General features: G+C 55.9%; 2 protein-coding genes and 4 non-coding genes across 8 annotated transcripts; 5 read left to right on the forward strand and 1 right to left on the reverse strand.

Annotated features, from left to right (window-relative positions):
- Window positions 1-1,046: 1,046 nt before the first annotated feature.
- LOC118885120 (Friend virus susceptibility protein 1-like) lies at window positions 1,047-7,161 on the forward strand. Of its 3 annotated transcripts, XM_036833501.1 has the most exons (5): window positions 1,068-1,129; window positions 3,007-3,039; window positions 4,463-4,492; window positions 5,399-5,439; window positions 5,863-7,161. In XM_036833501.1, exon 5 carries the CDS (start codon window positions 5,874-5,876, stop codon window positions 6,705-6,707), a length of 834 nt encoding a protein of 277 aa, XP_036689396.1. In that variant the 5' UTR covers window positions 1,068-1,129; window positions 3,007-3,039; window positions 4,463-4,492; window positions 5,399-5,439; window positions 5,863-5,873; the 3' UTR covers window positions 6,708-7,161. The 3 variants fall into 3 exon arrangements, with proteins under 3 accessions (XP_036689395.1, XP_036689396.1, XP_036689397.1); XM_036833500.1 differs by lacking the exon at window positions 5,399-5,439 and having other exon boundaries at window positions 1,047-1,129; XM_036833502.1 differs by lacking the exons at window positions 3,007-3,039; window positions 4,463-4,492; window positions 5,399-5,439 and having other exon boundaries at window positions 1,082-1,129.
- Window positions 2,844-2,935, forward strand: LOC118885970. Its single transcript, XR_005017603.1, has one exon. It is a non-coding gene; the product is annotated as a small nucleolar RNA SNORD88 (small nucleolar RNA).
- Window positions 4,284-4,377, forward strand: LOC118885971. Its single transcript, XR_005017604.1, has one exon. It is a non-coding gene; the product is annotated as a small nucleolar RNA SNORD88 (small nucleolar RNA).
- On the forward strand, window positions 5,228-5,316 carry LOC118885972. The gene has a single exon (XR_005017605.1). It is a non-coding gene; the product is annotated as a small nucleolar RNA SNORD88 (small nucleolar RNA).
- On the forward strand, window positions 5,701-5,791 carry LOC118885969. Its single transcript, XR_005017602.1, has one exon. It is a non-coding gene; the product is annotated as a small nucleolar RNA SNORD88 (small nucleolar RNA).
- Window positions 7,162-7,247: 86 nt separating the features above from the next.
- Window positions 7,248-15,539, reverse strand: ACP4 (acid phosphatase 4). The gene is given in 14 exon segments (XM_036834052.1): window positions 7,248-9,212; window positions 9,291-9,354; window positions 9,356-9,470; window positions 9,706-9,830; window positions 10,266-10,348; window positions 10,431-10,563; window positions 11,254-11,349; window positions 11,538-11,605; window positions 11,608-11,651; window positions 11,955-12,085; window positions 13,275-13,361; window positions 13,435-13,539; window positions 15,120-15,227; window positions 15,417-15,539. Coding segments are annotated over 14 exon segments (1,401 nt in total). The 3' UTR covers window positions 7,248-9,093.
- Window positions 15,540-25,798: the final 10,259 nt, after the last annotated feature.

Here is a 25,798-nt window from a genome sequence, read left to right on the forward strand (position 1 = left end):
AAGGGAGAGAGAGGAAGGAAATGAGGGCAGAAAGGGAACAGGGACAAGGTCACTCCGGGCCTTGTGGGCCACAGTGAGGACTTTGCATTCCTCTGAGGGAAGCAGGAACCAGTGAAGGAAATGTGCCACTTAAGTGCAGAGTTTAGGTCTCTTCCTTTTACTTCAGACCACAGGCTTCATGGAGGAGCTCCTCACTAGAAGGAAGAAAACAACCCCAATGACCAGGGGAACCAGCTAAATAAAGCATGTTCTAGTCACACAAGGGAATACTTTGCCACTGCTTAAGGAATGAGGTCACTCTGTGTACGATGGGGAGAGACTACTTATGAGACTACTGGAGTTAAAAAAAAAAAAAAAAGCATCTTTATCCATAACGTGTGTGTGTATATCATAAAGTAAAAAGTCCACACCAACTTGCTGACAATGGCGACTCTGGACAGTGGGTTTGAAGTAGAGAAGTTTCATTTAATATCTTTGAAAAAAACTTTTACAATCATGTCAGTTGAAAGACACTCCTCAGATCTCCAGGTGAGTCCGGGCCTCCAATACCCTCCTCCCTCCACCCAGGAGTCGGACCTTCCAGCCCCAGAGTCCAGCCTCTGGCCCCACCTCTCACTGCGCAGGCTCGGCCTCTAACTCTGCGCCACGCAGACCCTTTCCCGGAACGCCCCCTTGTCAATCTCCGCACTGGCCCCGCCTCCCACCCTGCGTCTGGGACTGCGTCTGAGTCGGCCCCGCCCCTGCAGCCATAGCTCGCGCCGCTGCCGTGCTGGCAATTCCTTCTGGCTCCTCCCACACTTGGGGTCCTTCCCCTGCACCGCCCGCCTCTTGTGCTGCTCACAGAATTGCCTGACTCTCATGATAGGAAAACGGGCCCCAATATTTCCTTGCTCTCTTTTTCTTCGCCTCCCGGGACAACGTCTCATCGCCTGTTCAGGAAGATTCTAGAGGAAACAGGCAGTATTTCCTGCACCAAGCACCAAAGTGGGGTTTCCGACACCGGCGAATATGCTGAATGCCTCGGGGCGGAGCCCGACCTGGGGCCGGGGGGGCGGGCCGTGCGAGCGGCGCGCGCAATAAAGCAGAAGGTGGTGCAACTCGCACACGTGGTGGAGAAAGTGAGGGTTTGGTAAGAGCTCTTTGCATTTTGGCTTTTTTTTTTTTTTTTCCCCTCTGCGGGAGGGCGTGCGTTGGGATCTGGGTCGCGCGTGTCGTGTGTGCCCGGGGTTGCTGCGGGGGTGGCCACGCCGTGGCGTGGACGGGGTCAGGGCCTTTGTAAGGGCCCGGCACCCGCGCTCCGAGGCGAGCCTGAGTGCTCTCTGCGGGGCGGGCAGTGGCGACCGGAGAGGGTGGTGGCTCTTTGGGGGTGCTCGGGGGGTGGGAGAGGAATCCTCCCGCCGAAGCGAACTGGGGGCACTAGGACTAGTCCTCCTTTGTCTGCGCCGCTGCTTGGCTGCGCCATTTTTGTTGCCCACGTCGCATGCCTCCGCCATTTTGTCCATTTCGGGGAGGGTTGGGGGGCTTGTGACCCTGAGTTTTTCATTCTGAGGTTTTCCACACCTGTGCTAGCTACACGTACTTTCCTTCGGAAATCGTTCTTGTGTATTCCCATTTCACGTGGCTGGCGTTTTTGTGCAACGTAGAACAGAGACTATGGGGCAGGTAGAGACAATCTCAGGGGTTCCTGAGGAAGAAGTGCGAGTGGGGTCTCTAAGTGAATTACTGGGTTGTGTCTGAGAACCAGATAGGAGTTGTTTTAGGAGAAAGCAAATGGGGCCTTTGTTCACTTTCAGGAATCATTCTGACACGGTCACTTAAATATCAGTTTTCGTGATCACTCAGAACATCAGAGTTTTGTGTTAAACGTTAGTTCTGGGCTAACCGGACTTTTTTGGACATCGTTTCCCTGACTCCCGAGGAATACTACGCCCCTGCCAAGGAGATCCAGCCCAGGAGCAGCTAGCTGATTTTCTCTCCCCACCACAACCCAGCAAGAATTCTCTTTAGCTGAGTTTCTCCCTTCAGTCAGTCATCTAGAAAACCGTTGACTTTATCCTAATTGTTGCCATGTCACAAGTGGAAGGATATTCATCCGTTCATCATTGGGGCGCGCCCTCTTTTGCCATTGTCCCATGTGTTCCTTTTTCGCGCCACTTTTTTTTTTTTACTTTTTATTGTTAAAATCCTCAGACATGCAGGGAAATAGACATGCTTGACAGTAAGAACATTTCCCCATGTTTGCTTTTGTGTCCTTCACGTTTTGAAAGTAAATTTCTTGTTTCATCCAAAATAGTTAACACTGTGTCTCTAAAGTAACATTTTTCTACTTAATGACAATGCCGTTGTCATTCTCAGTGAGATAATTCCTTAATGAGGCCATCTCCTATCTGCTCTGTGTCCATAGTTCCCAAGTCATCTCCAGAATGTCTTCCACGGTTGATTTGTTCAAAAATGGTTGCGTTTAAGGGTCTCTGGTCGTTGCTTACGCTGCTTGTATTTTAGGTTTCTCTTTTCCTCCTCATTTCCCCCAACAGTTTCTTCCAAGGGATTTGCATCTTAGCTTTCATTGTGTAGGGTCAGTAGCAGGTATAGCCGATGCTGGAAATCTGCAGAACTAGGCAAGGGGGGTAGTCAGCAGGTTCTCTCCATGTAATGGGTTTGAGGACAGTCCCTTGTGGACCTGTGACACTGGGGAGGTGAGGGCATTTCGGTGTCACCACAGGGAAGGCTGTGCGCATTTGTACGTCCGATGGATTTTGTGTTTTCCAGTCTCTGAGCACTTAGCGTGCTTGGCCTCTGTCCCTGAAGGTGAGTGGCCTTGGGACCTGGTTGCAGAGGGATTGGAGCTCCCATGATGTCTAGCACTGGGCTCCGATCACCCCTGAGGACACAGTGCCCCCCCAGGACCTTTGACACCTGGGGGTCTGAGGGGCCCTGGTTTTGATGTTCTTTGGACCCCCAGACTGTTTCTTCCCCGACCCTCACCAGATCCTTCCTGTGTTACAGGTGTGTCTTCAAGCTGAGGGCCCTCCCACCTTGGTAAGAACCCTTGTTCCCAGTCCCTGACCCACCCAGGTCTAAAATATCTCACCCTCGTTTGGGGTGACTTCATCTCAGATATCTCTGGGACCTAATTTTATATGCCAGCAATCATGCAAATCCCAGCTCTGCTGTTCTTGGGCTTAGGGATGTTAGTCAAGTGATTGGTCTCCTGAGCCTCAGTTTCTGTGTCTGTAGAGTGGGCACAACACATCAAAGGTAGGGGTTGAATATGACGGAATATATGGGCTGTAGAAGAGAAAATATTTAGTCACTTTTTGGTGTCCATGGGGGATTGGTTCCAGGGCCCAGTGTATGTTTTTGGGTTTCAGGGAAAAGGACTAATCAGAAATCTAATTTTCAAACTCAGCAGAAGAAAAGAAACAGAAGGGCTCGAAGCATTATCACGCACACTGCAGGGCGGTGGGGGTGGTTTGTAGACTAAATACAGTGTACCTGTCAGCAGAGATTACGCAGCTTCCCGTGCATCATGCATATGTAAACTGATACAGTTGTTACGGTTACCCTCAATTTATACAGTACTTGTTGTCAAAGAACATGGTTTATCTGGAGAATGTTTCATAAATGTCTCACATTGGAGACAGTTTCACAGATGTTTCAGAGAGCTAAATAAATCATCCAATGGGCATGGGTATGTGTGTTACCCAAAAAGAAACAAGTGCTCCCAGCTGTAGGAGGGTTTTTTTCTCTGTTCAATGAGGTCTGGACCTAAATCTATATTCCCATTAATAAGGATGACTTCTGATACTAATACAGGTATGTCTTCACCCGTATTTAGATTACTTTCTAAATACATAATACGGAGAACTGGAAGTGTAGTCTGTGGGGTTCTCAGAGGTTTAGATTCTCGCTGACAGGTACCTCGGGGTGAGAAGCTGCGTCCTGTGCAGTGTTAGCTCAGGATGCGGATCATCTGAGCATCTTTCTGGGGGGCTGTTCTCTTCATCCGAGGTGTCCTCTGCAGAGCTCTGAAGGTTCGCTGTGGGCTGAGAGGGAATTTCTGGGATAGTGTGGAGTAGGGAGAGTGTCACTTGGGCAGGGATGTGTGAGGGGGGTGAGAAGAGGAAACGCTGACAGCAGGCTAGGGAAGCCCGAAGGGATGTGTAACATCTGTCGACTTCTGAGGCGGTGCCGTCCAGCAGAACTGGCAAAATGGAAACGTTCTGTTCTGCATTGCCCAGTCCGGGGGCAGCGGAGTTGGGGTGTGGGGTTTGAGGACACTGGGACCCCCGTGATGTCCAGCACTGGGCTCTGATCTCTGTTGAGGACACAGTGCCCCCCGGGACCTTTGACACCCGGGGGTCTGAGTGGGGGATCCCGTCTCTGGGGAGGGACGGATGGGGGCCATGGTTGCCCTGCACCCTACTAACCTCTCCATTCCCCCATCCCTTCCCGTCTGCAGGTGGTTCCCCCAGGAGTTGAGCAGCCCTCGGTAAGAACAGAAGACGACTCCCCTTACTATTAATACTGTAATAATCATATTAAGCGTATTATATTATAAATTTATTGTTAGTATGGTAATACTAATATAATAAGGATAGATGCTGAGTACTTAGTCTGAGCCAGGCCGCGTTCCTAAGCACTAGATTCAGTTAATCGTCACAATAGCCCCGTTATTTGAAATAGGTGCAGTTTTGTCCGTATCTCACAGGTGAGATGGGGGCACGTAGAGGTGGCGGGCCCGCGCTCGCCCCCTTGTGGCGGGAGGGGGCTTATCCCTGCGGCCTCCATCCACGGTCGGGGCGACAGGGTGACGGGGGCTTTCTCTGCCCCCCTCCCTGCAGTTGAGGGTCCAGGACCAACGAGTTTTGAGCCCCGGTTCTGCCACTTTTGGCCTTAGGGCGCCCCCGTGATTTGTCTGCACGGATCGGGCTGAGGGGTGGGCTCCCTGGTGCGTGTGCTGTGGGCCTCCCCTCCCCGCCGGCAAGGTCCCGGGCCCAGCCCCTCCTGGGCTTGTAGAGATGCCTCAGCTGGTACTGCGGGGGATCACCGGGATCGTTGAGCGCCAGCCTTTCCCCGCCGCCCCCGAGTGCTGCGTCGTGCCGAGTTCTGTGGCATCCACTGCAGAGATGGGGGTGGGGCAGGGATGAGAAACAGCCAGTCGGGGGGGGGGGGCATGGTTTGCAGTGAGATGTGCTCAGGTGGTGCCTGAAGGGGCCGTGCTTGGGGACCCCTGTGATGTCCACCTCTGGGCTCTGACCTGTGACGACACGGTGCTCCCCCGGGACCTTAGACCCCCGGGGCTCTGAAGGGTCCCTGGCTCTGGGGACAGATGGATGGGGGTCACAGTTGCCCTGCGCCCCGCCAGCCTGGTCTTCCCCCCCCTCCCTGTCTGCAGGCAGTTCCTCCAGGAGGCCAACAGCTCCACCAGACCTCTCGGGGAGAGCAAGTTACTAATACCGTAATTAAGTTTACGGTTATAAAGTGGAGAGATTGTGGTAATGGTATATGTACAGGCAAATGCTGAGCACGTGACTTTCCGCCAGGCACAGTCCTAAGCACTAAATTCATTGAATCTTCACAGTAACCCCGTGATGGGGGCGCAGTGGGTGGCGAAAGGGGAAGTTGGTACGGGAACGGCTTGGGGTGGGGTTTGCGGGGAGACATCCAGTATGAGGGCTCCTGAAGGGGCCGCACTTGGGGCCCCCGTGATGTCCAGCACTGGGCTCTGATCTCCCATGAGGACACAGTGCCCCCCAGGACCTTTGACACCTGGGGGTCTGAGGGGCTCCCCCCTCTGGGGTGAGGCTGGGGGGTCGTGACTATTTCCCCGCCCAATGCCCCTCTGTGCCCTTCCCGCAGCTCCCGTGGCCATGGCGGGGCAGGGCGACCGCTACTACACGTACACCGAGCTCCTGGCCATCGCCCGGCGCTTCCGGCAGAACCCCAACGAGCTCATGATCACCTGGATCCTGCGGGTGTATGACCAGGGGGGCCTGGCCCTGGCCCTGAATTCCAGGGAGCTGGTGATGCTGGGCGACCTGACCGGCGATGCCGTCTTCAACTACCGCTGCAAGGCCCTGCGGGGCGACGGCAAGACACTGCTGGCCTGGCTGCTGCTGGCCTGGCGCCAGCGCTGGGAGTCCTTCCTGCACTTCGAGGGCACCGAGCTGCCCTTCCGACCCTGGACCACCATGGAGGAGGGCATCCAGCTGGTGCGAGAGCTGGGCATGCTCGACTGGATCTACCGCGAGCCGCCGCAGCTCCCCGAGCCCGAGTGGCTGGTGCCCGAGGACGTGCCCTTCACGCAGGGCCTGCAGCGGCGCCTGCTGACGGCCGCGCCCTCCGAGCTGCGGCTCTCGCTGGTCGGCCTGCTGGTCAAGGGCGTGACGGTGCTGGAGGCGGTGATGGTGATCCAGACCGTGGCCGACGTGGGCCTGCTCTGGCGCCAGAGCCAGCCGGGCCGCGCCAGGCTCATGCTGGGGCCCAACCCGACGCGCAAGGACCTCATGGGCTGGCTGCTGAGCCACGGCATGCCCAAGGCGCGGGTGGAGAAGCAGCCCACCAAGGTGCTCCTGGAGCTGTACGTCCAGGAGGCCAAGCGCAGCCACACCCGCGACGCGTACGGGCCGGGGGAGGAGCAGCCCCCGTGTCCCCCGTACTCCGACCAAGCCTGTGGGGCGGAGCCGCCCGTGCGCCACGACTAGGCCTCCCGGGCTTCGGGGCGAGGAGCCGGACATCGTGGGGGAGACGCAAAGCCTTGGTCGGCTCCAGCCGGTGTTCAAGGAGCCCCAAAGAGGGGTGTCCTTGCCCCCGGCCCACCCCGTGGGCGTCACCAGCCAGAGCTGGCGGAGGACAGGCAGCTGGCTAATAGCTGCTGTTGCTGGATGCCAGAGTCTGTTACGTTTCAGTCTGTTACACTTTGGCCCGATGGGCATGGTGGGGGGGGCCCCGCTGCTCTGTCACACGGGCCTCCGAAGCACTACAGGCCGAGCGGGAGACCCCGCGGCCCACGCCATGAAAGCACCTTGAAGCTTGTACCCCTTCTCTTAAGGCTCTTTGTAATGCAGTATTTTTACCTGTTACTTTACACGACACTTGGCTTTTATGGGTGCTCCTTTCCCCTTTTGCGAAGGTTTTTCTGTTAAGTTTTTCTTGCAATGCCTTTCTCTTTTAAAATTGAATTTTGCGCTTTGCTCGCCTGCGAAGGGGGTGGCCAGTCCCTTCCAGTTTCTCTAGCTGCGCGTGTGGCTGGTACCTCTGGGCGAGGGGTGCTGGGGCCAAGAATCCCAGCTTTGAGGATGCACAGCCCTGGCAGGCGGTACCAGGCACCCGTCAAGTAGCCCGCACGTCACTGCGTGTGAGCTGCGGCGTCTGACGGCCAGAACCCTCCCCGGGTGAGGATGGAGAGAGGCACGGCAGCCCCAGCGAGGTCCCCCACCTCCATGGCCCTCCCAGCAGTCTGCTGAGGAGGGGGCTGGGCGCTCAGCCGCGGGGTCAGGTAAATCGGCTGGAACTTCCTTTGGGTCTTCCGCGCATCTGGAAGCAAGAGGCTGCACCACTGCGACTCCAGCCCCGCCCCCAAGCAGGACCAAGAAGTGAAGTGCAGAGGGCGTTCCTAGGCCTTCCCTCGGGCCGTGACTGTCCGGTACCGGCAGGGGCAGGGGCAGGCCGCGTGCGCATGACAAGAGGCTCCCTTGGGGGCCCAGGGCAGGTGGTGCTGGGAGGTGGGTGGAGCCGGGCTTGTCCGCGTGTGAGGACGGGGCTGTTGACCCCTGCCCTTTCCCTCCCGTCCCCGAGGTGTCCTGGCAGCGGGGGGTGGTTCTCGTGTCTGGCTGCCCAGCCCCACCTCTGACCCTCCAAGCCTCCCCCGTCTAACGGGCACCAGTGGGGGTTACAGAGCACACACTGCACACCAGGCTGCCCACCGACAGCCTAATGGGGTGTTGGCACGTTTGCCTGATGATGCAGACACGATCATTGGTGCCCCAGACTGCTGCCTGGTGCTTGGCGTGTGGGGAGGGCAGAGCCGCCTCCTGGGTTGCAGGGCTAAATGCAGCGGCGCAAGTACTGGTCTGGGACGGCCTGGTCTGGGACGAGCACCGGTAGCGGTACCTTTCCTTACGTTCAGTGCTGTCCCGTGGAAGCTCAGTGCTGTCCCGTGGAAGCTCCCTGTCTGCGCTGCCCGTTACCGCAGCCACTTGCCGCGTGTGGCTAATGAGTGCTTGAACTGGCCAGTAGGACTGGGACCTGAATTTCACATTTTATTTATTTACACGATGTGAATTCAAACAGCCACGCGGCAGCCAGTGGCTACCATACTAGACAGTACTTGGGTGGGATCCCGGGATCCCGCCCCCTCCAAATCGTAATTATAGCAAGTGCTACGCTAGGTAGCCCAGAGGGGATGCTACGGCACCCCTCCCCCCTCCCCCCCCCCCCACTTCTCTGCTGCTGGCTCCCCGGAGGCTGGCTAACCTGATGGAGGAGTCGCGTGCCAGAGGAGATGGCGGTGCAGAGACAATGCTTAGCCCACGGTCACAGCCTCCGGGTTGGTCCCAGCAGGCTGGCTGTGCGGCCAGGCTCTGAACCCCGACCTTAGCTCTCCCACTACCAGGCGGGCACCAAAGCCAGGCTGAGTGAGCTGGACCCTGGCAGCGCATGGCTCGCGGTGGGGAGGGGGTCACCCCGCAGGCTCGCACACATCACATGTGCTGCACCTACAAATAGAGGTTCCTGCACGTACACCATGCGCTTCCAGGCATGTACAGAAACCTGCACATAAACACTGATGCACGTATCACCCACACATGCAAAGCACCACGTGAGCATGTGCGTGTACGCCAAATACGTGTATACACAGATCCGTGCAGGAGCATATGCATGAATAGACATCCACACGTATGTGCACGTGTGTTAATACATGCACACTTAAGCCCACACATACATAGGACCGCTTGTGACTTCCAGGCCTGGGAGCCCTCCCTGTGTTCCCCCAGCGCACACGGTAAGTCACAAAAGCCAGAGCAGCGGGTGAGCAGATGTGTTGGAACCCAGTGTCAGCTGCGGGGGAAAGGGTGCCGGTTCCATGGCTCACACGGGCCCCCCCCCCCAGGCCCGCAGGCAGCCGGCTCTGCAGGCCAGCAGGCCCAGCCCCATGCTGAGGGCTGCCAGCACGGCCCCAGCCCCAGCCAGCAGGGGCACCACGGTGGCTGCGGGGAGAACGGGGTGGGGGTGTGAGTCTCCAGACCTGAGCCCCCCACTCCCAGCCCAGCACCGAGGGCCGTCACCTGCGGGGTTGGCGGGCTCGTGGAAGCCATGGCAGGGGATCCCGCGAGCCGGAGGCCGGGCAGGGGGAAGTCAGCTGGCGGAAGCGGCCTAAGGGGCAGGCCTCCGGGCACCCGGGGAGGCTGAGGGTCACGGGTAAGCCGGCAGAGTCGTTGCGGTAGAAGAGGGAGATGGTGACATCCCTGGAGGGAGAGAGGAGGTGGTGGTACCCAGGCCCCTCCTTGCCGTCCCTACTGCTGGCCTGAAATCTGAAGAGCAGCTGGATGGAGAACTGGGCCCCCGACTCCTACTTCCTGGTACCGTCCCCAGTAAATCCCCCTCGAAGCCTGTGCCTGGGCCATGCCCTCTACCTGGCACCCCATCACTCCTCTTGAGAGTTCTGGGCCTGCCCGTTCCCGGGTACCACCCCCTCCTCACCCTGCATCGTCATCCGGGTCCCCAAGGCGCCTCCGGAACTCAAAGCCGAGGCAGGCGGCATAAGGCGGTGTGTGCCCGTCATAGAGACCCAGGGCCCCCTGGAGGGCCAGGAGAGCGCTGTCGCGCTGCAGGCGGATCCAGGGCTGACTCGGGGCTCCTCCAGATGTCTCCTCTCTCCTGCTTGTGCATCCAGCTGCCACCCAGATGTCCCTCAGACCCCTTAGAACCAGTCTCCCCAAACCTGCTCACGCTGGAGGCAGCCCCACCAGTTACAGGTGGTCATTTAATAAAGATTGGTTAAATAGACACGAAATATGATGACAACTCAGTTAAAAAGCCAGTCCTTCCAGAAAAACTGAATTCTTTCCCATAACACCATCACCTCCCTCCTTCCAGATTCCATGCCTCTAGTGATATGGTCCAACAGTATGGTTTGGAGATATGAGTTACTCAAGGCATTAGGCTGAGGTTCCATTGGGACCACAAGTCCTTCCACACCCAAATTGCGCCCCCCCCATCCCTGTGCCCACATGGCATTGCCTCCCTTCCCAAAGACTCACAGCCGAATACATAACCATCTTGAGGGGCAGCCCCAAGTGCTGCACCCGAGAGAAGTCGGCAAGGATGGCATCCAGCAGGATTCCTGACAGGGCAAGACACAGAGGGCTAAGAACTCCCCAGAGGAAGGCGCCTTAGCCTCCCAGCCTCCCGGCTCCACACCTCACCCCCATACAGCTGGGCCTCCTCTGCTGCCCCGGGTGGGCCCACGTGTGCCCCAATATCCAAAGCCGAGATCTGAGCTAGTGTCTGCAGGACATCCGGGGAGGCCCAGGGTGGGAGGGGGAGACCGTGGGCTTGCTGGGGAGAGAGAGGGAGGAGACAAAGTGACCGCCACGTCCTGAACTCTTCATGCTCCCCTTAGGCCCTCCTGTGTGGCCCCCGTCAGCTGCAATCCTCTCTCCCAACCCTCATCTGAACCCCTCGTGGGCTAGGTCTGGTCAGGAAATTATAGGGTGGGCGATAGCGATTATTAATTAAGCATAGGAATGACCATCATTCCAGAAGGCCTTATCCAAAACCTTGGGTCCAGAGCTGTTCTAGAATTCAGACGTTTGGAATTTTAGAAAGGTACGGTGGTGAGGATACCTTATACCTCATAACACACCCAGTGGGGTCTGGGGCAGCCCCCGTAGACATACATTCCCATAAAGTGGGGTAAGAAAGGACTACCAGCCTCACGCAGCTCCTGCCGCCGAAGCTTCAGTTACCGGCGCTTTTCCGACTATGGAACTGGGGGATTGGAGTTGCAAGCACGCAGACTGAAAGGCCTCACTGTGTGCCAGGCGCTGTTCTAAGGCATCACGTGAATTAACCCGTTTTGATCTAAACAGCAACCCAGGGGGTGTTGATACGTGTGTCGCCATCCCCATTGTGTAGATGGGGAAACTGAGGCACTAAAGGTTAAGTGACTTGCCTGAGGGAACAAAGCTGGGATTTGAACCCAGGTGCCATAAACGACTTGGCTGCGTGGGTAAGGCAGGGACCCACCTGGCAAATAAGAGTGTCCAGAACTTTCCACGCCCTGCGGAGCGGCTCCCCGACCAGCGACAGCCCCGTGAAGTTCTCCAGGTGAGTCAAGAAGTCCTGGACGCACCGGACTGGGCTGGGTGAGCCTGACAGACCTCCGAGCCCGGCGGGTCCCACGAGGTCCTGCCGGCCCCGCCCCGCCCCACTGGCCCCGCCCTGCACCGCAGGTCCCGCCCTATCCCGCCAGCCCCGCCCCGTCCCGCCGGCCCCGCCCCATCCTGCCCCACCGCACAGGCCCTGCTCACCGTCCAACCCTCTAGGGCCGTCTGGTACTCGGCGGCCTCCGTGGCCTCCCTCAGCAGCTCCTGGTATGGGGACAGCTGCGTGTAGGGAACCTCAGCAGCTGGAGGAAACGGAGGCTCAGCGGGGACAGCAGCGTGACCGGGGCCCGACTGCAGGCGGGGGGAGTCGGGCTGTGGGGCCCTGTCTGCGGTCCAGCGTCTCTCCCAGATCCGGCTGCACAGTGCGGGGTAGGCAGCTCACCCCATCAGGGCAGCTCAGTCCCAGGGAAGGTCTGGGTGCTCTGGCTCCCGGGAGCCACCCATCCAGGCCCCGAGCCTCCTCTCTGAGCCGCTGGCCCTCTCCATCTCTGGGGTCCCTGTCTCTCTCCATCCCTCCCACCTCCAGGCCCTGTCCAGGCCCCTGACCTTGTCCTCAGTGACGGCACCGTGTGCACAGGGATTGGCCTCCAGGTGGCCTCGGAGCGCCCTGGGGCGGCCTCAGGGAACAGCCCCGCTAGGTTGGCCTGAGCGCTCTCCAGGGTCCGGTCAAAGTCTGTGCTGCGAATGTACACCTGGGCGCGGTGGGGAGAGGCCAGGCCAGGGTACCACGGTCAGGGTCAGAGGTCAGCTATAGCAGCAAACCAAAAGCTTCAGATTAAGTTCAGGGTCGAAGTTCAGGTGTTGGGGGTCAAAACTCAGGGCGGGTTCAGGGGCTGGCCTTCAATGTTGGAAGTTAGGATCAAGGGTCAGAGGTCAATGTCAGGAGCAGTTGGGTTGGGGGTCAGAAGTTGGGTGGACATGGAGGATTAAGGGGGTCAGTTGAGTCAATGAAAGTCAGAAAGGAATATCAGGGGCTTCCCTGGTGGCGCAGTGGTTAAGAATCCGCCTGCCAATGCAGGGAACACGGGTTCGAGCCCTGGTCCGGGAAGATCCCACATACCGCAGAGCAACTAGGCCCGTGCGCCACAACTAGTGAACCTGCGCTCTAGAGCCCGAGTGCCACAACTACTGAGCCTACGAGCCACAACTACTGAGCCTACGAGCCACAACTAATGAACCTGCGAGGCACAACTACTGAAGTCCATGCCTAGAGCCCGTGCTCTGCAACAAGAGAAGCCACCGCAATGAGAAGCCCGCGTGCAGCAACAAAGACCCAACATAGCCAAAAGTAAATAAATTAAATAAATAAATTTTTTTTAAAAAAAGGAATATAAGAATCGCTGGAGGCTGGAAGTTAGAAGTCAAGATGAGGAGGGCAGATTGGAGGTCATGGGGTCAGAGTTCAGTACATGTGTATCAGGGGTCAGAGGTCAGGGGTCAGGAGGAATGATCCTAATTGGGGCTCTGTCAGGAGACAGAGGAAGGTATAGGAAAGTCAGATTTGAGGAAGGGTAGAGGTCAAAGGTTGGAGTCAGAAGGGCAAGTAGAATCAATGAGGATCAAAGACAGAATCAATCAAGTTTCGGAGTCAGAGGTCAGAGGGTCTGGTTGGAGTCAGGGGGAGTCAGCACACAGAGGTGGAGGACAGAAAATAAAGTCAGAGATGATGGAGGTCAGAGGTCAAGATGTGACTCAGGTTGAGACAGAGTCAGAGGTCAACGTGGTTTAGTCGATGGTTCAGGGGTCAGAGATCAGACATAAGGTGCAGGTCCGGTTGATGGGGGTCAAAGACCAGAGGTGGAGGCCAAGGGGAGCACTAGAGTCAGTGGGAGTCAGAGGTGGACGGTCAGGAGGTTAAGATGGAGGTCAGCAAGGCAGTACCTCCTCCCACCGGTACTCGGGGCTCAGAAAATCCTCGTAGCGACTCCTCAGGAAGCGGCCCAGCTCCAGCTGCTGGCGGACCCCTTCCTGGGGACAGAGCAGCCTCAGCGGACCCCTCTCCGCCCTGCCCCACCCCTTGCTCCCATCCCCAGCTTCTCACCCCGGCCAGCTGGCCCAGGCCACGTGGCCACAGGGTAGATGCAGCCTCCTTGTGCGGGTCAGTGGGATAGGAGGCCAGCGGGGCCCGGTCGCCATGGCGGAACACCTGGGGAGGGGACCAGGTCAGGGCTGGTCGCCCTGGCCGCCACACAAGTAAATATGGGGGTGGCCCACCCCACCCCTCTGATCCACTTTCCGCCCTTCTCTGTCCAGCTCTGTGCCCTTGAGGAAGCCTCTGTCTTCATCTCCATGCTGGCCCCCCTGCCCTCTGGATCCCCGTTGGGGTCAGCCAGGGAGGGGAGCAGGAGCTCCTAGGATGAGAGGTACTGGCTGCAGTATAGCTTCCTTCGGGGAAGCCCCTGTCCCTTGAGGTTCTGATGACATGGATCTCACCCCTTGACGCCTAGAGGTGTGGATTGGTTTGCTAGAGCTGCTGTAACAACCACAAACTGGCTGATTTAGACATCAGAAGTTTATTGTCCCCCAGTTCCGGGGGCCAGAAGTCCGAAATCAAGGTTTCGGCAGGGTTGGTCCCTTCTGAGAGCTGTGAGGAAGGATCTGCTCCCTGCCTCTCCCCAGCTTCCGGTGTTGCTGACAATCTTTGGCTTATAGAAGCATCCCTCCAGACTCTGTCATCATGTGGCCTTTGTGTGTGGCTGTCTCTGGGTCTCTCCTCTTCTTATAAGGACACCAGTTATGACCTGATCTTAACTTGATTTACATCTGCAAAGACCCTATTTCCAAATGAAGTCACATTCACAGGTACCAGGGGTGAGGACTTGATCTTTGGTGGGGCTCAATTCAGACCCAGCTGGGTGGCAGCAGCTCCCCAAGTTTCCTAAGCCCAGTGCTGCGCTGTCCTGCCAACTCTGAACGTGGGCCCTGCATTAAACTCCCTCCATTTAAACCTTTCTGAGCTGCGCCTGCCGCTTTCTGCTGCAACACTGAGTCAGCACATCCTTCCAGATTTTTCAACACACACGTTCTTTTTTTTTTCCTGCCGCACCACGCGGCATGTGGGATCTTAGTTCCTCAACGAGGGATCGAACCCGTGCACCCTGCAGTGGAAGCGCAGAGTCTTAACCACTGGACCGCCAGGGAAGTCCCCACATTTTAAAAATATATGTACTTTTTACCAAAATGAGATCATATCGCACGTGCAATTTTGGAACAATCTCCCCCTTTCCATGTCAATAACACTTTCATCTCATCTAACACCCACTCTCCTTTCAGAGGTCCCCAATATCTCCCCAAATATCCTTTACAGCTGATTTATCCAAACCAGAATCCAGTTCAGGATCACCCATCGAATCTGGTCTTACGTCTCTTATGGATTTGTTTAAATAGAGCAAGTCCATTTGCCTTGGTTTTTTGGGGGACACGGACTTGTTGGAGAGACCATGCCAGTTGCCCTGTTCAATGTCTTGCCTTCTGGAATTTTCTGGTTGGTGCAGTCAGGTATCATTTCACAGCTGATTCTTGTCATTTCCAGCATTTATGTTGCATAAAGTCACTGGGAACGCGGGATTAGCAAATACTGAATCGTTGCTTCTAGGGAAAATGTGTGTGTGTGTCACGTAGATTATAATCTTAAATCCAAAAAACTACTCATCCTGGTAGATCCTTATTTTTTTTTCTTTTTTTTGTTTTACAAACTAGAAAATTTGCCTCAGGCCACCCACTCACAGGTGCCAGAGCTGGGATCCAAACGCATCCCTCTGGCCCCAGAGCAGGAGCCTCCTCCCCAGCGCTGCCCCCTCCTGTCTCCAGCCTCTGGGCAGCTCTCTGCTTGAGCTGAAACAAGAGAGCAGAGAACTGTCACCTTGATCAACCACAGCTCAAACTTGCAGCCACTCTGGGCAGAGATGGAATCGCGGATAATGAGGGCTGACTGCACTGGTTTCCTCTGTCCTCTGTGTTTCTGGTAACCCCAAAGTTAGTTCTAAAGGCGTGATGGACCCAAAGAGATTTAGGTCTACAGACTCTCGGGAGGGCTGGCAGAGTAAAAGCCAGGGACCGCCAGAGGGCCATGGGAGTCCCGGGCACATCACCGTCCCCGTGGCCCAGAGACGGGAAAGCTGCTGCCTCCGCCACGATTTCTACCATTATAACTGCTGCTCCCGTCCCCAAACTGGTGACCAGGCTCTGGAAGGCTCGGTCCTCCCCCTGCTGTGTCTCTAAAGCTTGCAACTGGCGGCTCCACTGGAGGAAATTTTGCCTGGACCACCTCATCTGCTCTCTCTGGCTTCCAATCTCTTCCTGCTCCAAGATACTTCTTTTTTTTTTTTTCTTCACTTTTTTCTTTTTTCATTTTTTTTTTTCTCCAAGATATTTCTGGCACCCAGAGCTCACCCCGTCCCTCCCCTGCTCGCAGCCCTCTCACGGGTCCCCAGCACCCTCCAGGGTTGCAGGTCTGGACTCTCCCATCTCAAATGTCCCCACTCCATGTGACATTCTGTACCCAAATGCCCCTCTCCCTCAAGCCTCTGCCCCAAGGTCCCCTTACCCAGAATGCCCTTCTCTTGTCACCATGGCCACCATTCTGGTCTCCCAGACGACCCTCTCTCAGGTTCTGCTGGCTGACCTTCCCTTTCTGGCTCACAGGCCCAGGAAAGGGAGAGGGAGGCCAAGCAACGCTGCAGCTGAGACCTCTGACCATGAATTTTCAGGAAGTGAGGAGGGGTCCGGCAGGGGGAGGGAGGCCCGGGGTAGGGGTGGGGAGAGGGAAGGGAAGGGATGGGTCCTGACCTCTGACCTCTCCACCCAGAATGTGACCCTGGCCATAGCCGTATTCACCATCCTCACCTCCATCTACTTCTTCAACAAGGTGAGTGGGAAGAGGGCGGGGGTAGCAGGCTAGATCTCGGTCCTTTTGTCTTCACGTTATCATCTTGGCCTCTCTTTCTGTCCCACGTTTCTGTGTATCTCTCTGTCTCTTTTCCTCTCTTAGGCTCAGCAATGAGAAGACACAGGACCCCTAATCCAAGAGCCCTGCCTCTGTCCTGACCGTGACTCTGGCCTCTGAGACCAAATAAATGTGACTGAATCAGCGCACCCTGCTCCATCCCACCACCCCGGCAGGCACACAGCCTTGGGCCAACTCTGTCTGAGGGCCAGGCTTCTGGGTCAGAGAGAGGAAGCCTGGACTCCTGGGTCTGGGGAAGGTGGGGACTAGGGGGATAGACTATCAGGTTTGAGGCTAGGTGCCCAGAAACTGAGCTGTGTTTTGAGGGATGAGTAGGAGTCTGCCAGGAGCATTTAGAGAGGGGGAAGGACATTCCAACTTTGAGTGCAAAAACACAGATAGAAGAAGCAGGGATGATTCACCACCTGGTACCAACACCGACTGCTGTGTACTTCAGATTCATTCCTTCTCTCTGAGTCTTGGTTTTCTTCTCAGTCAGACAAAGGTGAAAATCTTGGACCAGTGGGCCCCAGAAGGCCATGGCAAGGACAGTCTGAGATCAAAGGTGTGAATGGAATTTGCAAGTTGCAAAGGGTCTGTAGTGATCGTCTTCATTGCTATATTGTATCAACACATCTTTCTCTTTTCTTAGCAAACTCCTGTTCAGCCTTCAATACCTACTGTAAATGCCCCTTACTTATAAAACTGTCCAGACCTCCAGATATACAGTCAGTTACCAGCTTCCTCACTAACCGCCTCCTTCCCACTCCCTGTCTCCATCCCCAGCAGGTGGAATGCCATGGGTGACACCCCAGCCTTTGGTCAAGTTTCATCCATTTTTCTCATCAGATAAACAATTTCATTTCGCCTCAAGATCTGAAAAGGCAGCTTCTGAGTAGGGTGACTGAACATCCTGGGCTTCCTAGGAAAGGCCTAGAAAATTCCAATTAGAAACGAATTTATAGTTTCACTGTAATTTTAATTGGTATTAGTGTCCTCTTTAACTCTCCTAAGCGTCCTGATTTAGAAGACAGTCTTACTTATAGGAGACCTTGGTTGCAAAGCTAAGAATAACCACACGGAGGCGGTGTTGTACAATGTTCCCAGCCAGAAGTTGGTGGACCCAGCTCTAGCAGGGAAGTCGATTTCCGCAAAACAAGAATTCTGAGACCTGAACCGGGTGAGCGGTCCTTGAGGCTTCGTCCCCTCTCCCAGGGGGCTTCCTCTCTCCCTGGACCATAACCGCGCCCCCTATCTCTCTCCTTCAGTCTTCACAGGGGTCATTCTACAAGCAGAGGTGACCTATCCTTCCCATGGCTCCCCAGAACCCCTGGGACAAGAGTTCCAGCCCCTCAGCCTGGCATAGGAAGCTGTGTTTTGGGGTTTGTTTGTTTATTTGTTTTTGGCTGCGATGTGTCTTCTTTGCTGCGTGTGGGCTGTGGGCTTTCTCTAGTTGCTGGAAGCGGGGGCTCCTCTTCATTGCGGTGCACGGGCTTCTCACTGCGGTGGCTTCTCTTGTTGTGGAGCACCGGCTCTAGGGGCGCAGGCTTCAGTAGTTGTGGCACGTGGGCTCAGTAGTTGTGGCTCCCAGGCTCTAGAGCGCAGGCTCAGTAGTTGTGGCGCACAGGCTTAGTTGCTCCGCAGCATGTGGGATCTACCCAGACCAGGGATTGAACCGGTGTGCCCTGCATTGGCAGGCGGATTCTTAACAACTGCGCCACCAGAGAAGTCCCGGAAGCTGTGTTTGACCTGACGCCCTCCCGTCTTTTTCTTTTTTTAATCGCACCCACCTCTTACGCCCCCTCTGTAGTATATCTTAACATATATAACTCACAGATGGTTTAAAGAAAAAAAAGCTGCACCCCAGGGCCTTTGCACATGCTGTACTCCCTGCCCGGAGTGCCCTTTCCGTCCTCTATTGTGTGTCAGCTCCACCTGGAAGGCTTCCTAAAAACCTCTCCCAATCAGAGTCAGCTTCCCTGCCTCTCTTTCCCTCCCTCCCACCTCCTCCCCACCCTTCTTGGCTGTGACTGGGAGCCTGAGGCTGGGGGTGCACAGAATAAATCTGACTTCTGCTGGACCACCAGCTTGGGTCTTGGCTATCAACGTTTGGAAAACAAACAAATATTGACAAAGAAATCGATCTTTGCCTCCCTCGTCCCCACTCCCAACTCCAGGGTTTTCAGCCATTGAGTGCTGGGTTTCTCAATCCCCTGGGAGCTGCCAAGGTTGCATTTGCACAGCCACAGGCACTTGGAGATGCGTGGGGCTCAGCCCGCTGCCCGTGGGACTTCCTGGCAAGCTTTTGAAACTCCCAGAGCCCAGCTCTACCCTAGACCACTTAAACCACAACACCTGGGGATGGGGCCTGGGCATTGATTTGGATTTTAAAAGCTTCTCTGGAGATTCTAATGTGCAGACAGGGTCAAGAGGCATCTACTATAATGCATTTTCCAAAGACGGAAGAGATAGATTTTCCCCCTTGGAGCTTAGTGCATTTCTGAGGTAGCACCATGGATACATCAAACGACTCAGAACGTGGAGCAAAAATTAACCTTTAGTTTGGAAACATTTGGGAGTTCGAAAACCAAAGATGACCAACAACATCCTTTTCCAGGGGCGGGGGCATGGTTAGGAGGCGCGTGCATATTTCAAAAGGCAGCAAGAGAAGACGAATGATAACTAGTGTCCTGGAGACCCAGAAAATCCGGTGGCCAAGTACTGTCCTGTGTTACTCGGTTCCACCTGCAGGGACCACGGCATCCCAGCGTGCATGAGACTTTCCCGGTTTTAGCTCCAGAAGCCCCATAGCCCAGATATTGTACTGCTAAGTCCTGGCATAACCAGGATGGTCGGTCGCAAATTCCTAGCCCATGTCTATAGTCTTGTCTTTAGATCCAGGCCCGTGTCTGTCTGTATGTCTGTCCGTCTCTCCCTGTCCATCTGTCTCTCTCCCCACTCATTCTCCTCTCCTTCAGTCAGAGTCTAGTTCTATTTCCATCTCCTCCTGGGTCTTTGTCTCCGTATCTTTTTCTGTCTTGTCTCCCACTTGGTCCCTCCCGACAGCCTGACCTGTCTCTCGCGTCCTTTCCCTGCCTTGGCCTCCGTCTGCCACCCAGTCTATGTGATGCTGTCACGTCTGCGTCGGTGCCCATTCCTCCCTCTCTGCATCTCTTCCTCCACTTGGCCTGCTTTCTCTTTGCAGCCTTGTCTCCCTCTCTCTGGGCCCCTGCCCCCCACCCCGGGTCCCTGTCCCCCTCTCTCAGCATCTCACATTCTCTGGAGTTTGATAAGATGGGAGACCCCCCACCTCTACACTCCCCCTAAATGTCCCCAGCACCCCCCCCAGGAATTTCCCTCCCGGTCCCCGCAGGACACCTGGGCCTCCCTCCCCATTGCCAGACCCCCCCCATCTCCTCCTCAGACTCCCCCACCTGGCAGGACCAGGGGGCCCGCCCGGCGCAGGTGCTGCCTGGAGGCCTGGTCCCCTCAGTCATAAGGCAGCAGGTTGACGCAGCCACAGGCCCCTAGCAGGGTGAGCCCCAGGGGGCTAAGCAGCGCCCGCACGTCCTCTGTGTCCAGCCCGGCCTCTCACATCCCCACCAGCATCAACAGAAGCAGCAGGTGGAAGCGAAACCCGCAGGGAAACAGCATGGCCCCCGTGGCCTATGGCACCCCAGCAGCCAGGGCCTCCCTGAGAGCCTCGCCAGCTGCAGCCTGGCCTTCAGGAGGCTGTGAAAGGCACCCAGCACCGCCAGCGGCACCCCAAAGCTGAACGCCAGCTGACTCAGTGCAGGGCTGGAGGACGAAGATGGCTGGGGAGGCTCCCGGGCAGGCGTCTTGTTAAAAGGGTCGTCCCGGTTCACCTGGCCCCTCAGGGTTCACAGGGCTGACGTGCCCACGACCAGAAGAAGGAGCCCAAGACCCCCGGCCCAGAAAACTGCCCTCCAGGCTGTGCGATGGTTCTGTGCCCAGGTGGGCTGGAGCGCAGAGGTGTAGCGGTCCGCGGCTGCATGGGTCAGTGGGCCGCCACTGACGTAGAATGTCAGGAAGACGAGGCCGGGGTCCAGGTGGCAGAAGATGCCACCCAGGGGCCAGCCGGAGAGCGTCCAGGTGAGGGGCAGGGGCAGGAGAAGAGTGAAGGCGGCATCGGCCATGGCCTGGTGGCCAAACCAGTCTGCGGACAAAGAGGCAGGCAGGAGGGGCCCTGCCCCTCGGATCACCAGGAGGCAGGAGATGAGGGCGGCCAGGGAGGAGAGGAGGAAGAGGGCCGTCCCCGGTGGGCACAGGGCTCCAGCGGGTGACGGCTGCCAAGTCTCCAAAGGGTCCTCCACGGGCTGGATGATGCTGTTGGGACCCACAGGCCTCCACGTTAGCAAGTCCCACGCCCCGCCCCCCACCAACTTCCCCGTGCCCTCCATCTCAGGGACGGCCCCACCGTCCACCCAGACCTGGGGCGCTGTCCTCTCTCCCTTCCTTCCCCTCACCTCTCACAGTCTCACTCTGGTTCTCTGTGCCCCGTCCCCTCCGCTCCGTCCCCATCGCCCTGGCCTCCACCTCACCTGGCTGGACTCTCAGCCCAGCCTCCTCCCAGTCCTCCCTGCCTCCAGTTATCCCATCCAATGCAGAGCAGACCTACCCCTCCCCTGATCGCAGGCCTACCATGGTTCCCCAGTACCCCTGGCCAAAGTCCCAGCCCCTCAGCCTAGGGTGGAGACCCTGGATGGTCTGACCCACCCTCCTCTGCACCCCTTTTCCTGTCCTTAATGCATCATTGCATCAAACCACTCCCAGAGCTAGAGGCTTGCTCCAGTCTTGTGCACTTCACCCCGGGTATTCTCCTCCATCCTCTCAGGAAGCCTGTATCCTTCAAGGACTGCAGGGTCCTGGCTGTGCCAAGCTCCACGAAGTGACTACTCTTATTTTTTTTAATTTTTATTATTATTTTTATTATTATTATTTTTTGGCCGTGCTTCGCGGCATGCAGGATCTTAGTTCCCCGACCAGGGATTGAACCCATACCCCCTGCATTGGGAGCGTGGAGTCTTAACCACTGGACCGCCAGGGAAGTCCCGAGGTGGCTACTCTTAACAGCTCCACTTTTCAGACGGGGAAACTGAGGCTCAGAGGAGGAGGTTCGCTTGCTCAAAATCAAAGCAGACAAAACAGAGACCAAGCCTGGATTTGCACCCGTATCTGTGTGACCTCAGAGGCCAGGATGTTAACTCGGGGGTCCTAATCTGTTTGCGGGCCTCAGTTTCCCCACTCTGTTTCCTCGTTGTCCTGAGCCCACCAGCAGGTGGGAGGCAGGCGTCTTCCAGGGTGTCTGAGCAGGAGCTGGAGGCCTGGTCTCCCCTGGAGGACCCAGAATGGGGAGGCTCACAAGTGGATAGAAATCAAGAGAGCTGGAAATCGGAGGGGCCACCACACAGGGTCTGAGCATGGGCCTCAGTTTCCCCATCTGTGAACCGAAGGATCAGCTTGTTTGCTTGGGCGCTGTCTTCCCATTGCCCCCAGGGTGAGGTCTGAGCTGCTCAGCCTGGCATTTGCAGCCCTAGCTTGTGGGGCTCCACCCACATCACCAGCTGCCTAGCTCACCATTTCCCTTGCTTCTGCTCTGGAGTTCCTAGAACAAGCCACATGGTTTCATGCACACATGTACACACGCAGCCTCTGTCCTTGCCATTTCCTCATTCTGGACTTGACCCTATTGTTCCAGCCAACAAACTCCTACTCAAGCTTCAGAACCCGACTGAGTGCCACCCTCCCCAGAAACCCTTCTCTGACTACGACACACCCCACCCGACTAAATCAGGTGTCACCTTCATTGCATGTAGGGTCTCTGAGAGGTTCATGCTAAGCCAAGGGCAGGAATGAAATGTCAACTATGTATGGGGCAATGTGCTACGACCTTCAAGTGCATCATTTTAATTTATTCTTCCAAGAACCCTGTGAGGACGATACTATTGCTGTCCTCATTTTATCAAGGGGGAATGCTGAGGCAAACTTAAATAAATGAGCCATTCAGTAAATGAAACAACTCAGAAAAGAATCCAGGTTGACCGACTCCAGGATCTGAAGTCTTAACCATTGTATTATTTTGCCTAAACAAAGACTTTTGTTTTGATGTGGACCATTTTTAAAGTCTCTATTGAATTTGTTACAATATTGCTTCTGCTTTATGGTTTGGTTTTTTGGCCCTGAGGCATGTGGGATCTTAGCTCCCCGACCAGGGATTGAACCTGCACCCCCTTCATTGGAAGGTGAAATCTTAACCACTGGACTGCCAGGGAAGTCCCAACAAAGACATTGAATGAATAAATGCATGAATCATTCTTGAACAACCAACCCACACAATGCCTCAGGACATGTTTGTAAAATGAATGAGTGAATGAATGAAGGTATTCCCATCTTTACCTGGCAAACTTTACTCATACATCAATTCCCAACGCAAATGTCCCTTCCTCCAGGAAGCCCTCCCTGACTTTTCCAGGCCTAGTCCTTCTGCAGTCCCTCTTCCTCCCTCGGATCCCCTTAATCCCTCCAGACTGGAACTGTCTGTGCCCTATTTGTCTCCTATACCAGCCTGGGAGCCCCTGGAGGGCTGATTCATATCTGTGTCCCCAACATCTCCCAGCTCAGGACCAGGTCACATGAGACCTCAGGACGTATTTGCATGCACAGCTCATTGTCTGGTGACAGATCAGGAGGAAGAAGAGGCTAAAATCCAATGATGAGGAAGACATACAAAACCTCAGGGCGGTCCTCCAGAAAAGACATGGCTGGAGCTTCAGGGCCTAGAGCAGGCTGAGTGAGCACTATACCAGGAGTCCAGAGACAACCCACCTCCTCATATGACCAGATCCCTCATCTCTGAGCTCCAGTTTTCTCAGCCAGAGAACAAGGGTCCATGGACAAATTGGGTAGTGAATAATGAGCACATCACAGACTGCCATATTGGATCCTCCCAAGGGCTCTCCATCACCCTCCCCACCCCCCATTCCTCCCACCTCTAGGCCTTTGCACCTGCTGTGCCCCCTGCCTGGAGCACCCTTCCCCACACCTCTGCCTCACATCACTCAGGTCTCCGCTAACGGTTGCCTCTTTCAAGTGTCTAAACCCCTCAACACTCCCTCTCCCCTTAATAATCCTGCTTTCCTCTCCATAGCACCGATGATCATGCATTGATTTTTTTAAACTGTAATTGTTTAATTGTCTGTCTGCACCCCTTCCCGCACCCCACCCCAATGCTGTAACAGAGGAATTCCATAAGAGTAGGGATTTTCATCCTAAAACAGTGCCTGGCACATAGTAGGTGCTCAATAAATGTTGTTGAATAAATGAATGGATAAATGTGAGTAGGGAACCCCCTGTTCACTGTAGTAGGCAGATGAATAGCCCCAAAGATGTCCACGTCCTCATCCCGGAACCCGTGGGTATGTTACCTTACATGGCAAAGGGGAATGAAAGTCTCAGATGGAATTAAGGCTTCTAGTCAGATGACTCTAAAATAGGGAGAGGAGCCTGGATTATCCAGGTGGGCCCAGTATAGTCACAATATAGGGATCCTGATATGTGGGAAAGGGAGGCAGAGAGAGATTTGAAGATGCTACCTTCAGGGCAATTCCCTGGCAGTCCAGTGGTTAGGACTCCTTGCTTTCACTGCCATGGCCCGGGTTCAATCTCTGGTCAGGGAATTAAGATCCCGCAAGCCGCGTGGCATGGCCAGAACATAATAACAAATAAATAAATGAAGATGCTACCTTCGGGCTTTGAAGATGGAGGCAAAAGCCATGAGCCGTGAAACGGGGGCAGCCTCTAGGAGCTGGGAAAGGAAAGGAAATGGATTCTCCTCTAGAGCCTAGTGACACCCATCTAGGACCTCTGACCTCCAGAATCATGAGATAGATGTGTGTTGTTTGAAGCCACTAAGTTTGTGGGAATTTGTTACGCCAACCATCGGAAAATAATACACCCATTTTATAGACCAGCCATTTGGAGGCTCTCTGAGGGCCAGGCACTCAATTGCTGAGTTTGCCCCCTCAGTAAGAGGGGGTAGGAAGCTGGGGACAGGCCTCAGGAGAGGGGCATCTGGACCCAGAATGGCCAAAGGAGAAGCACGGAGGGAGGGGTCAGGCTGTGGTGGGAGGGATGAGGCTGGCTGTGGGGAAAGAGGGGATGCGAGTGCTGTGCTCTGCCAGGCTGCATCTTGTGGCTCCTGTGGGCTTCAAAGTGCCCACGACTGGGAGGGGGAAGGAGCAGGAGGGGGTCCCGCATTAGAGCCCACTACCAGCCTCTCCGTCCCTTCCCTCCCTCCAGCCCTGTCTGTCCCACTCTCTCTTCTCCATCCCCACCGCCTGGTCCCTGCTCAGGCCTCCTCCTCTTTCCCTGGACCCCTCCCCCCTCTCAGCCTTCTTCTGGCCTCTGTTCACCCCCACGGGGGCCCCAGAGGACTCTTTCTACACCCAGGGTTAACCCTATCCCTCCCCTGCTCACACACCTCCCATGGCTCCCCAGTGCCCCTGGGCAAAGACCCAGCCCCTCAGCCTGGCGTTCCACTGTCGCCCATCAGAGCCCTCGATTTCACCTCCCACGGCGTCACCCTAAAGCTCTGGGTGCCACACACCTGGTACCTGCCCTGTCCCAGCCATGACCACCTTGGTTCTCACTGTGTGTGTCCATCTCTGCCACCAGTCTGCAGCGTCTTCGAGATCAGGGTTCTGGTATTACTCCTCTGGGGTCCCCAGCACCACCCACCACAGGGGAGGCACGTGGTGGGGGGGGTCCCCACTTTCGAGTGAATCATTTAACACTCTAGAAACCCAGGTCTTGGTCAGCGTGAGTCTGAGGGGTGTAGGGCAGCACATCATTCATGACAGGCCATGTCCCAGGCATGGAGGACACAGAAACAATGACGCAGACAAGGGTGTAAGGCGGTCACGTTGCCTTCCCTTCGTTTTATTCCACACGAACAAGAATGGGGACCGGGAGATCCGAGCACAGCTCACCGTGACATCCAAGGTGCTGAGTTTGAATCCCGATCCTGACATCTTGATCCCCGGCTGGGACTTCGGGTAAGCAAGTCTCCACCCCAGTAAGGCTGCGTGAGAATTAGAAATCATGCGGGTGCTCAGTCAACAGGAGTAGAACCTATGACTTTGCAGTCGCAGGGGGAGGGTTTCAGGTGTCAGGGGGTGAGGCGTCTCATGACAGCTATTTTCCGACATTTGATGACAGTCTGTCTGTCTCTCGCGTCTGGGAACATCTCAAACCAGGCCAGGTTCGGGGCGCCGCCTTTCCTCGATCCTTGCTGAGAGAAACAGAGGTAGTGATTAAGAGCGCGTAATTGCCTCTCTCCTGCCTGGAAGGTAAATACCTTTCTGTAGGGTCCTACTGTTCAGGACTGTCTTTCCTAGGCTGTGAGCTGCGTGAGGGCAGAGGCTGCGTTCTTGTCAGGAAC

Source organism: Balaenoptera musculus, chromosome 19, assembly GCF_009873245.2.
Source record: "Balaenoptera musculus isolate JJ_BM4_2016_0621 chromosome 19, mBalMus1.pri.v3, whole genome shotgun sequence".
NCBI lineage: Eukaryota > Metazoa > Chordata > Mammalia > Artiodactyla > Balaenopteridae > Balaenoptera > Balaenoptera musculus.

Excerpts from the sequence above, each read along its gene's own strand:
- LOC118885120 (XM_036833500.1), top strand. The coding sequence starts at position 5,874 with ATGGCGGGGCAGGGCGACCGCTACTACACGTACACCGAGCTCCTGGCC.